The sequence below is a fragment of the Mastigoproctus giganteus genome, chromosome 12 (assembly GCF_048544385.1).
Source record: "Mastigoproctus giganteus isolate SK-2022 chromosome 12, ASM4854438v1, whole genome shotgun sequence".
NCBI classification, from domain to species: domain Eukaryota; kingdom Metazoa; phylum Arthropoda; class Arachnida; order Uropygi; family Thelyphonidae; genus Mastigoproctus; species Mastigoproctus giganteus.
In genome coordinates, this window is record NC_143586.1 from 64,092,622 (window position 1) to 64,104,852 (window position 12,231).

The 12,231-nt window shown below is 35.6% G+C and overlaps 1 protein-coding gene across 2 annotated transcripts in view; it reads left to right on the plus strand.

The window, feature by feature from the left end:
• The window catches only part of Brf (Brf RNA polymerase III subunit), a 330,203-nt gene extending 318,788 nt beyond the window's left edge, over window positions 1-11,415 (plus strand). For both annotated transcript variants that reach the window (XM_090386884.1, XM_090386885.1), the window contains 2 exons: window positions 1,254-1,340; window positions 11,320-11,415. In XM_090386884.1, coding sequence (XP_090243010.1) covers window positions 1,254-1,340; window positions 11,320-11,375 — 143 coding nt within the window. In that variant the 3' untranslated portion in view covers window positions 11,376-11,415. The remainder of the gene's footprint in view (window positions 1-1,253; window positions 1,341-11,319) is intronic.
• Window positions 11,416-12,231: the final 816 nt, after the last annotated feature.

Consider the following 12,231-nt stretch of genomic DNA (forward strand, 5'->3'; position numbering starts at 1 on the left):
TCACTTCCTTGGATTTTATGTGTTTCTTAACTAATAGTATAGCCTCTCCTCCCTTCCTATCTTGTCTATCCTTCCTGTACACATTGTACTCCCCAAATTGCAGTTCTGCATTCCTTATATCTGTGTGACACCACATCTCTAATATCCCAACAATATCTGCCTTTGATGTTTTGAGCAATACCTCAAATTCAAATTTATTTACCAAACTCCTAGCATTGGTGTACACACAAGTATACATGCACCTGTTCCTATTCTTAGCTACCCTAACACAACCCATGTGTTTACTTGTACCGCAATGACTCCCAGCAGTCTCTGAAATACCCTGCATCTTGTTTTCCCGGCTGTTGCTCATTCCAATAGAAGCAGTGCAAGAATCACTTTCACCTCTGCCAGTGGCTACTGTTAATCTATTAGTACTTGTCTTCCCCCCCCAAGCTAGCAGTTTTCCGACCCACCTAACACTGCCTCGATAGCATCAGCAAATATTCTTGCACCCTTTCTATTTAAGTGTATCCCATCCCTGTAGAAGCAGTCTCTCCTGTTAACAAGTACAGACCAGGCTGAAAAAATTCTACCCCTTGAGCCTTGCACAATCTTTCCAGGGCCGAATTGATCGATAAGGCTCTCGTCATATACTCCCTCCTATCGTGTCTGGGCAGAATTGCAGACACTTTCAAATTCAACCCTAATTCACGGCTTTTTTTCAACAGCGACCTGTACTTGTTAAGTAATTCTGCCAGTCTCCTACTCTTAATATCATTAGTATGATATCTTAATATCTCCTACTCTTAATATCATTAGTAATAACCTTTATATTATAAATGCTTTACAAAAATTTGATAAAGGAATAATGAATAACCAAGATGGATTAAGATGAAATCATAACTGTAGCGAGGGAGAACTCACTGTCCTCTGATATACTTAGACTAGTACACAAGACATAAAAGGATAATGGAAACTCATTTAGCATGTTATGCATGTGCACACACAAGCAATTGAAAGCTAATGTTGTCCTTTTATGGTAGTTCTGCAAATCTAATGAAAGTAAACAATGCTTTCAAATGTTTAACACATGTTACAATTATCAGTTCCAATCTGAATCTTTAGGGTTGTAAGTAAATATACTTATGTAAATATACAAAAAATTAAAAACAACTTGTTTATATTAATTTCAACAGAACTTCTATAAAACCTTTTAATTTTACCCAATTTGCTACTGTAAATTGTTATTTTGTGTTTATCTTTACAATCAGAAGAAAATGCAGATGAATTTGAAGAGGAGGAGGAAGAAGAAGAAGAACAACATTTAACTGCTACTCAGTTACTATTGAGGCACAGGGGTATGAATGGAATTTTTTGCTTAAATTTCAATTCCTTTAGATCTTTGTTCCTTTGTCTCAATATTTTATCATTATATATGATACATTATTTTTTCCTCTTGAATGTCTTTTTCCTTTTTATATTCCCAAATCTCCATTTCTTAATAAATCACGGTATTACTTCATTTGGACAATTTTCTGAACATGCACAACATTGCATAAATAGTGCTTGTTTAATGTTGGGGAAAAAAAAAAAGTGATATGAAGGTGATTTACATTCACATAACATTATTGCATGATATACAATATTTGTAGAAAAATAAGAGAAATTTACCTCAATATGATACCTGTAACACTTCTGTATTATATTCCTTCTATTTCTCTCCAGAAATAAAACAAATAAAAGATTAACGCAAAAAATATTACAGTAAAAAATCAAAACTCTAGTATTATAAAACCCTTTAGACAGGTGATACAATTTGGGAAAAATACAATGATACATTATTTAATAACCTTAAGGACTGTAGACTCGGCAATAGTGATAATTTATTCTCACTGGATGTTACTTCATTATATACAAATGTAAACGTTCAATACACATTAGATATTGTTTGGAGTATGTTAAATAATAACTCTATACCGATTAATTATACGAAGCTTTCTATTAAGGAAATTTTTCACTTAATTAAACTTTTAGTTGAGTCCAACTGCATCACCTTTCGAGACAAAGTATATAAGCAAATTTTTGGTTTTCCAATGGGATTGAGTATAAGTGGCTGAATAATCAGAGGTCTATCTCTCAATGATTGAGCGTATACACTTGACACCTTTTCTACCCCATATCACATACTATGGTAGGTATTTAGATGATATTCTAGTTATTACTGATAGTAGCACTATTCAAGACATTTTACATTTGTTTAATAATATTCATCCTAGACTCAATTTTACATTGAAAAGGGAAAATATGGATACTAAGTCAATAAATTTTCTAAATTCACACTTACTCAGGATCCGAATAAAATCCAATTTAACATCTATCGTAAACCATGCTTCTACTGATATGCTTCTACAATATAACAGCAATCACCCATTCACCTAGGAAAGATCTATTATCTTTAATCAGTTTCTCAATGCCTATAAATATTCAACGATGGTATCTGCTTTAGACTCAGAAATACAGATATTAACCAGCAGATTTGTAAGCAGGTGGTACCCCTCCTTGTTACAATAAACTGAATTAGGGTACAAGCTAAGGACAGGATACAAAAAAACTACACCAACCAACAATAGTAACATAAAAAAATACTTTATTTCTGTCCCATATGTTGAACAGTGGCACAAGCAGCTTAACAAATTCTTTAAAGATACCAAATTTAAGATTGTAGCCAAACCAATACAGAAATTATACACTATACTGAACAATCGCTCAGTCCTTTCCTCTTTCAAGACACAATTAAATGACTTGGTATACAACATTTCTTGCAGTGATTGCAACTTGTCTTACCAAGGATATGCGCAATTTCTGTTGGATATTCGTGTAAAACAGCATGCGTCCTCAGTATGTGCTTCTCGTGCACTCAGAATTAGCCTTTCGTGCCGTTAATGAAAACCATGCATTTTTATTTAACGAGGCCAAAATACTTAGTGTTCAACGTAATTATACGAGACTATTGATTGCAGAAACCACTGAAATTAAATTACATGAGAATTCTATTAACGTTCACTGTCCATATCTAATCTCTGATGTGGTCTTTTGTGCACGTGCAAAGACAAGCTATTTAAGATTCAAGCTCACATACTCCGTAATTTCCATTCCTGTGATCCCGACATGCAGACGAAAAGCACTGTCTGCTTCAGGAAAGAAAATCGTTTTTCAAAATTGGTGTTAAAACTTTTTTTAATTGTTTTTTGTATTTTTAATTAACTTTTGAATTGTTTTCAATTGATTTTTTACTGTAATCTTTTTGCATTAATCTTTTATTCAATTTAATTTCTGGAGAGTATCATGTGGAAGTGTTCTACGTATCATATTGAGGTAAATTTCTCTTATTCTTCTACAAATATTGAAATCAACGTAGAATGTATTGAGCATCATAGCTCTGTTGTATACTATCAAATGCATGATATACACTGGTGTGCAAAACTTAAGGACCAGTCAGGTTTTCGCCTGTAGCTTCTCATTGGAGTGACCTGGATATCAGAAAAGCATGATGAAGGTTGTTGTTATTTGGTTTTTAAAAGCATTATCAACTAAGGCCATATTGCTCCAGTGCGGTGGTCATTCCCCGCCCTTTCTGCATCCTCCGTATTTGGTGGTGACGGGCTCAAACCCCGGTCTAATCAAGAAGCGTGTGCTATGCACTGCTGCTCCTTCCCACCTGGCTACGGAGGCGCCTCGCATGATGAAGGAAACAACACCGACGACACATCAATGGAAACAAAACAGTACAGAGGAACTTTATTTAAAAATGGCAACATGGCACTGGCTGCTTTGATACAGATGCATCACTGCCAAAGATGAAACAAAGGGAAGAGGTGGTCCTCAGTAGGAGATATGGCTACCCCTAATGTCGATGCAGGCTTTGCCACCTGTTCATACTTAGAACAATGTTGTTGATAAATTCTTGTGGTAACATTGTCCATTCCTCTGTCAGCGCCATCTTCAGTTGTGTTGAACATTTTCTGGTGGGTCTGGACGTGCTGTTAGGTGTCTCCCCAGAGCATCCCATATGTGTTCGATGGGATTTAGATTGGGGGAAACGAGCAGGCCAATCCATACAAACAATGTCCTCACTTTCCAAAAGCATATCAACAGCTGCAGTGCGATGGGATGTGGCATTATCATCCATAAACACGAACTCGGGGCCAATGGCACCTCAGAACAGACGCACATGGGCAAGGATTACCTCAGTACAGTAGCGTGCACCGGTTACAGTATCGCCTTCCAGTATCTGGAGTTGTGTACGTCCATCCAAGATAACGCCTCCCCAGATGAGAACACCTCGACCATCATATCGATCCCTTTCAGTGATGTTTGCAGGGTGATACCGTGTGCCTACCCCTCGCCAGATTAGCTGACATACAGAATTGCTGCTGAGACTGAATCTGCGTTCATCAGTAAAGAGTATCTTACCTCATTGCGCTGCTGTCCAGTTCTTGTGTTCAATGCACCACTGTAAACAGTGTCTCCGATGGGCAGGTGTTAAGGGACACAGTGTACTGGCCGTCTGGCAAGCAGTCCACCTTTGTGGAGTCACCTGGCCACAGTAAACCGTGATATCCTGCATCCTGTGCAGCTGGTTTGCAATGGATCCCGCTGTCTAGTGTCGGTCCCTCTTGGCCTGTAGGAGTATATAGCGTTCGTCATTGGTGTTGTTTTTCATGGACGACCACCACTGGTCCTTCAAATAGCTGTACCTGCCATTCTGAAGGCCAACCACACGTGCGAGACGATGCTATGGGCAATACCGAACTCTGCAGCCACACTCCTCGCACTTAGAGCTTCCCAATTATTCGATTCCGGGTAAAGTCATCCAGATGTTGTCTACTGGCCATATCGTTGTCTGTAGCACTGTATGAAACCAGTAATGCTCGCCATTCGGTAATTTGCACATAACTGCTGAACTGCTGCTTTTATCTGTTTATGTGAGCCCTGTCATTACAATTCAAATTTTTTGCATGTGCACCAGCTTTCTACTGAATGGCCACAGTTATGCATATTGCCACAGGCTGTTTTGTTTAATTTTGTGGTTGTAACCTTTAGAAATAGTGTTGGTCCTTAAGTTTTGCATACCAGTGTACAATAATCTGTCCACATAATTATTTTTATTATTATTACTTTATCTATACATTCACCCCAATTGTTTCTGGGATCCAGAAACATTTGGGGTGAAAGGGGTTATTTGCATTAGTCTCAAAAGTGCCACAAAGAAAAATAAAAAGAAAGCAACTGTGTAAATACTCTAAAGCAGCTTCTCAGAGCAAGTGCCTCGAAGATAAGCTGTTAGATATTCAGAGTATTGGGTATCAGAATACTTTGATGGGAAAACAGCTAATCTGTAAGCATGGGGGGGGTGCAATTTAAAATAGAAGTACAATTAAAAATGAACAAACAGTACCCAGTTTACACATTTTCTTTGTGAAATTGTTAAGGATAAGATCATCACAGGGGAGATAAATATGTAGATGTTAAAATGTTGAACATTTCAAAATTAAACTATTTGAATATAGATAGGTGAACTTTGCTCCACATGAGATATTTAATTCTGCCCAGATGAATCACTTTCACCAAGAAACTACTAGAAGGGAGGATAGCACAAGTGACCTAACCTCCTAGGTAACAAGGTGTGCACCAGAGTAATGTAGGTGTAGCAGCTATTTCCAGATTTTCAATTTAAGAAAAACATCTTGAATATGAGAAGATAACTAAACATTTCAACTTCTATTTTTAAAAAAAAATTTCTAGGTATCTTTGCATATTCAAGACTTTAAGTGTGTAGTTTTACTTTGTAAGCTATTATGGAATTAATATTATTACCTTATGTTGAACAAACTTTGCATCTATCCAGTGGCATTGCTACCATGTAGGCAGGCAAGGCAGTTGCCTCCGGGCCCAGCATCTTTGGCTGTCTCCTCTTTTTGCAATTTTCATTAATTAAGTAGGGGCCCGAACATGTTCTTTGCCTCCGGGCCCAAAAAAGGGTAGCTACGCTACTGCATCTATCTACTTTGAAAATTGTGTAATTTCAGCCCATATTATGTCTTATAAACACAAATTTTAAGTCATTTCACAATGAAAATTGTACCTAGTGGTGGGGCACCTGATAGGGTCCTTTCCAAAATAACAACCCCCATATTAATAGTTAATTATTAAATATCTGAATTTTTTTATGGTTTTTATAGAACAATTGCATGCAAGAACCTATCAGGTTCCCCATCACCTGTAACGTTACAATTATTTGTGTGAATAGTAGTTGATGTGAAATGCCAATGTTACTACAAATTTTTGAATTACGTGTTTGTTGTAGTTCAAAGTTACTTACTTTCCTTTCCCACTAGTTCTGTAAGCATCTGTTAGCCTTACAGGAGTTGATATTTGTTATTGTTTTTGCATAGTCAAGATCAGAACGAAACTTTATATCCTATCAAAGCCCTAAAAAAAAAAAATACACACACACACACCTGTAAAGTTGATAAAATTAATAAAATTACTGTGAATTATTAGTATAAGGATACATTGAATGGTACATTATCAAGGGCTAGTACCATTCAATACACCCCAATAATAATTACCATAAGCTATTTCTGATTGGTATCTGCTGCAGTATATGCAGGACCTAAAGGTAGGCCAATAGACCATATTGTGAAAAGATAATACATTCTCAATAATTTAGTATTGAGAATGTATTATCTATAGAATAGCAGAATAACAGAATAGCTGCTAGCTCAACATATAGCAGACAGAACAATTATACATCTGATGGGGGGATGGATTTTTCTCTTCGGTTTCAGCACCCTTACTGTTTTCACTACCATAAACAGCCTATTTCTTTTTGCTACTTTTCAAGCTTTAATATTTGCTGGACTCTTCTATCTACAACGCACATAGCCATACATAATCATAAAAATATAATTCTCCATACATTATTATATCATGTTTAATCTTTAGTTTGATGGCATTAGCATTAGTAGTGGCAAATGATGCAAAAAAAGCAAGCTTATGCATCAGCCAAAAAAAAAAAGCCACACCTCCCATTTCACCAGTTCATTCCCTCCAATAGTTTGTCTAGTAGTTCTTCTTTGAATTTATTTAAGCTATCAACTTCCACAACAACAGATGAAAATTTGTTCCAGCAATCAACCATCTGATGGCTAAAGGCAATCTCCCACACATCTATTCTGCAACCATCCTTTCTCAATTTGAATCTGTCCCTTCATGTGTTAGTCTGAGCAAAAGAAAGAATCCCATCAGCATTGAGCTTGCTCAATTAATCAGTTCTGTTAAATCTATTCTACATAAATTTATTATACTTTTTACAGACAGTACGATAGTCGGTACATATCAGGTGCTCTGCCAAAACATATGTACACATGCATACACCTGGTCGTCGACTTACGACCTATGCAACTTACGACCGGCCGCACTTACGACCACAAAAAAAAATAATAATAATAAATTAATTAATCGATGACGGGAGGCCTGAAGACAGCACCAGGCACATACACCCGGTCACTCTCTCTCACTTACACCCAGTCGCTTTCAAGTATCTGTTGCGTGTGGTGTATTAATTAAAATTCTACTGAAATACGCATAAAATGTTTAGTAAAAGGAAAATGACTTCATCTACATATACGCCAGCTAAAAAGTCAAGGAAAACTATTGATTTAGAGTGTAAAATGAAAATTATCCAGCAGTATGAAGGCGGAAAGAAAGTGAATACGATAGCATGTGACTTGAAGTTATCACATTCCACGGTATTGACGATACTTAAGGACAAAGAAAGAATTCGGGAAGCTGTGAAAGGTTCTGCACTTATTAAGTCTACAATTTTAACCAAACAACGACAGGAACCCATCCATGAAATGGAGAAATTGTTGTTTATGTGGATGGAAGATTTAATACAAAAAAATACACCCATGAGCCTTCACACAGTGCAAGCAAAGGCTAGAAGTTTGTTTCAGTTTAAAATCACGCGCCGGAGACGATTACACAGAAGATTTTCAGGCTAGTACTGGGTGGTTTAAGCGTTTTTAAAAAAAGATTTTCTTTGCATAATATCTCTATAAATAAACATTTCCTACCTCAACCCAAGAACATGGCCCTGACGATGCACAACCCAGCACAAGCAAAGATTGAAAATTGATTTTGTAAATTTCATTTGTATTAATTTTTACATTAATTTTAGATTGTATTTTTGTGTTTACAGTACATTATGTACAATATAATTATAGATTGTAGTTTTGTTTTTTTATAAACAGTATGAATAATAAACCAATTAAAATGTAGAGAACGTTTGAATTTAACCTCATAGAGAGAGAGAGATAGCCTAGGCGTAGAAACGAAGGTATATTCAGTATCGCTAAGTAAAAGATAAAAACATTACTGTATTTAAAATGAAAAATAAAAGATTATAAAAATAAATCATAAAGATGATAAAAAGATTAGAAAGGTTAAAAAATACTGTTAATAAATATATGGCCGACATACAACCAGATCGACTTGCGACCTGTCATTCAGAACGGAAGTCGGTCGTAAGTTGACGACCAACTGTATTTATATTTTATATCTAAAACATTTTTAATTTTAGTGTAATTAATATTGTTATTAGTTTTAAAATAAAAGGTGTAAAAAAACATAAAACAATGTGCAGTAAGTATTGCAATCCAATTGAGAAAAGATGAAATATTTTGTATTGTCGTAGTAGTATTAAAAAAAAAAAAAAAAACTGAGCATTACAAAGGAAGTTGGCAGCTATCAGGTGCTGTACCATTGTTTTTGCAATTGGGGGATGGGGGTTTAGACACCTCTGCCAGATGAAATATTATTCTTATAGGTTGACAATCAGAACTTCCAGAATACATTAGAAAACAGGCCTTGTGCATCAGGTTGCATTATATCATCAAGTTTCTTGCGATGACCAACTAACTGGTTAAAATAAATTTATTAAAATAAAAATGATATATACATAAGATAAAACAGAAATAAAACAGGATAAAAGCATTAAAATACAATAAGATAAAAGAGTTAAAATATAATATAATAAAAGCATTAAGAATACAGTCTTAGCTTTAAGTATCTTAAATTATTTCTTCACTCTAATAAAAAAAATTTCATTTTTTACACAGTTTCACCTTTGAATACGTTGTCGTTAGCTGGAATTTGGCTGTTGTTATGACTGATTTACCATATTTCCCCATGTATAAGATGCTCCCATGTATAAAGCGCACCTTAATTTTGGGGCCTGAAATTTGAAAAAAAAAAAATGTATTACATAAAGTTATTGAACTCAAGTTTTATTCATCATAAAATTCATACAACTCATCACTGTCAAAACTCCCATCCATTAGCTTGTCCTCATCTGTGTCTGATGACGAATCACTGTCTTCATATATTGCCTCGTCCTCAGTTCCACCTATGGCATTTGAAATGCCACACTTCTTAAATTACTTGACAATGATCTCAATCTTGATATTATCCCAGGATCTTTTCACCCAGGTACAAACTTCTCCTATAGTTGGTTTCTTCACTCTTCCTGATGGTGTCAAATTGTCCCCAGAAGACTTCATCCATTGGTTCCATTCATCTCTCATGGCAGCTTTGAAGGGTTTGTTAATGCTGACATCAAGTGGTTGGAGCTGGGATGTCAAGCCTCCAGGTATGACAGCAAGTTTTGTTTTTTGCTCTGCAGCAATCTTCTTTGTATTTTTTGTTATGTGTGCCCTGAACTGATCAAGCACCAATATGGCAGGTTTGCATAAGAGCCCACCTGGTCTCCTGTTCCAAACTTTCTCAAACCAGATCTTCATCCCATCCTGATCCATCCAACCCTTGTCATGAACATGGACAATCACTCCTCGAGGAATGTCTTCTTTTGTGTTTGAAAATCAGCATAGGAGGCAGCTTGGTTCCGTCGGCACAACAAGCTAGAACAACTGTATAATGGCTCTTTTCATGTCCACTTGCCTTCACAGTTACAGTTTTCAGCCCCTTCTTATCAACAGTTCTGTTACTTGGGACATCAAACTGAAGGGGGACTTTGTCCATATTTGCAATCTGTCCCAACTCAAACTGATGTGTCTTCCGACATTGAATGACAAAACGATGAAATTCAAGGACCTTCTGCTCATAGCGTTCAGGCATCTTTTGGGCAAGTCTTGGTGCATGTACGCATGCTTAGTCCATTCCATTTCATGAACCTGAAGCACCAATTGTGTCCTCCTTTGAAATCAGTAACTTCTTTTTCATCAGCAATTCTTGCCTCATGCTGAACCATATTTGTGGACACCGGAATTCCAATTGCCCTTTGCTCCTCAATCCACATCTTCAATTCCCTCTCTAAATCAGGCCATTTTGCTGACTTGCCTCTAATGGCCTTCTTCTGCCGTGGTGTTTTCAGTAGGGTTTCTTCTTCTTCCCATAGCCAGTCTCAGATTGTTTTCTCAGTTGGAGGAGAACCAAACTTACGTTCAGCAGCACGATTTCCATTCAACCTAACTTGAATTCAGCACTGTACGAAAATCTTTTCCGAGCCATTTCTGGGCAGAGCGTGACAAAATGTAACTTAATATACTGGTAACAAGTGCGAAACAATGAGCCCAAAGACAACAAGCAGGAAATGCAAGTAAAAAAAATCTACAACCACTGTATAAGACGCACCCAGTTTTTAGACCCCAAATTTTTCAAAAAAAGGTGCGTCTTATACATGGGGAAATACGGTAGTTGGTTAGCATCCTTAATGAGTCCTGAGTACCAAACCAAATATTTAGTGAATACCGTTGGCATTATCTGCAAAACCTTTACTTTATTTAGTTTGTGATGATAAGACAGTTTACTCTATCAGGTGCATGAATACGAGACTTACAGAATTACTAGACTTGTGCTGCTCTAAAATTATAAGTCCCTATTCTGTGCTACAAGTTAAGGCTTTGACCATATAAACTAACATGATTTCTTAATGATCTCACTTCACAAAAATCTAAAGCCCATCTTTCTCAACTTGTCTTTCATTTGCTTAGCTCTGTCCACCGTTCACATAATCTAGATAAGCACATGTTGACACCTTGCCATGCAGTACTTACCAACGCCACTTCAAAACTGTTAATAACTAAGCTAAAAACATTTTGTTCAGCCATGTATTGTTTGGTATATGTACTACCCTTCTTCACCACTTGACTGGATATTTCTTTAAAAAATGTAATTAGTAATAACTACTTAGTACTTAAATTTGTATTGAGAATCAGGTGTGTTTTTTTTTTTATTTTTTTTTTCCCTTTACAGGAGAAGAAGTGGAAGAAAATTACTATGATGAAGACCAGGAGGACTATTATGATTAATTCTCATAGAAGACCAAAATTCTTTCATCATCTCAAAAAGAAGGCTTCCATGTATTTTTTTTTTTTTTATTTGTTTTTTTATTGTTGCTGGTATGCCTACACACGTATGTGTACACATACACATTTGTAGTTATATGTTGTTGTATTTGAAGAAATGGAATACCAAAAAGAAAAAAAGTGGACATCGCCATTTGTAAATACTTTTTCCAGTGAAATAACATTATGTTATTTTTGTACAGTGAAAACTTTAAGCTCACCAGACTACAGAAGTAACCAAAAAGATGTTATTGGTGTGAATAATAATCAATAATAATAGCATCTTTTTGGACAGCAGATTATGAACAGACCAGTATTTATTGAACTATTTATATTCCATGACTTGTTGAGAATTAAATTGACTGTTTCTTAAAGAAATTCTTACTTAATTTAGATATTGGTATTTAGAGTGCACATAATTTGAGAAATTATGAATTGCACATTATATAACTAAGAACAGCAGCAATACTGCCATTCTTAATAGATACCTTAACAATTTAAGCCTCTGAAAAATAACTACATCTACAACACCACAACTATTCATATTAAGTTATTCAATGATATAATGCAATTAAGTTTTAAGCTTGGCTCAAGTTCATGAAAAACTACCACTTGTATACTTCCTATGAGAAAGACCAGGAGGTCTTACTCATAGGAAGTATACAAATAGTTTTACTAGAATATATACAAGTAGTATATAATAAAACTGTTAAAAAAAACTAGTTTTATTGAGCATAAAAAATAGTATTTTCCCGTTTTAATTATTAAATATTTTTAAAAATTCATTTTAACAATGAAAATCAATTGTTAACTAAAATGT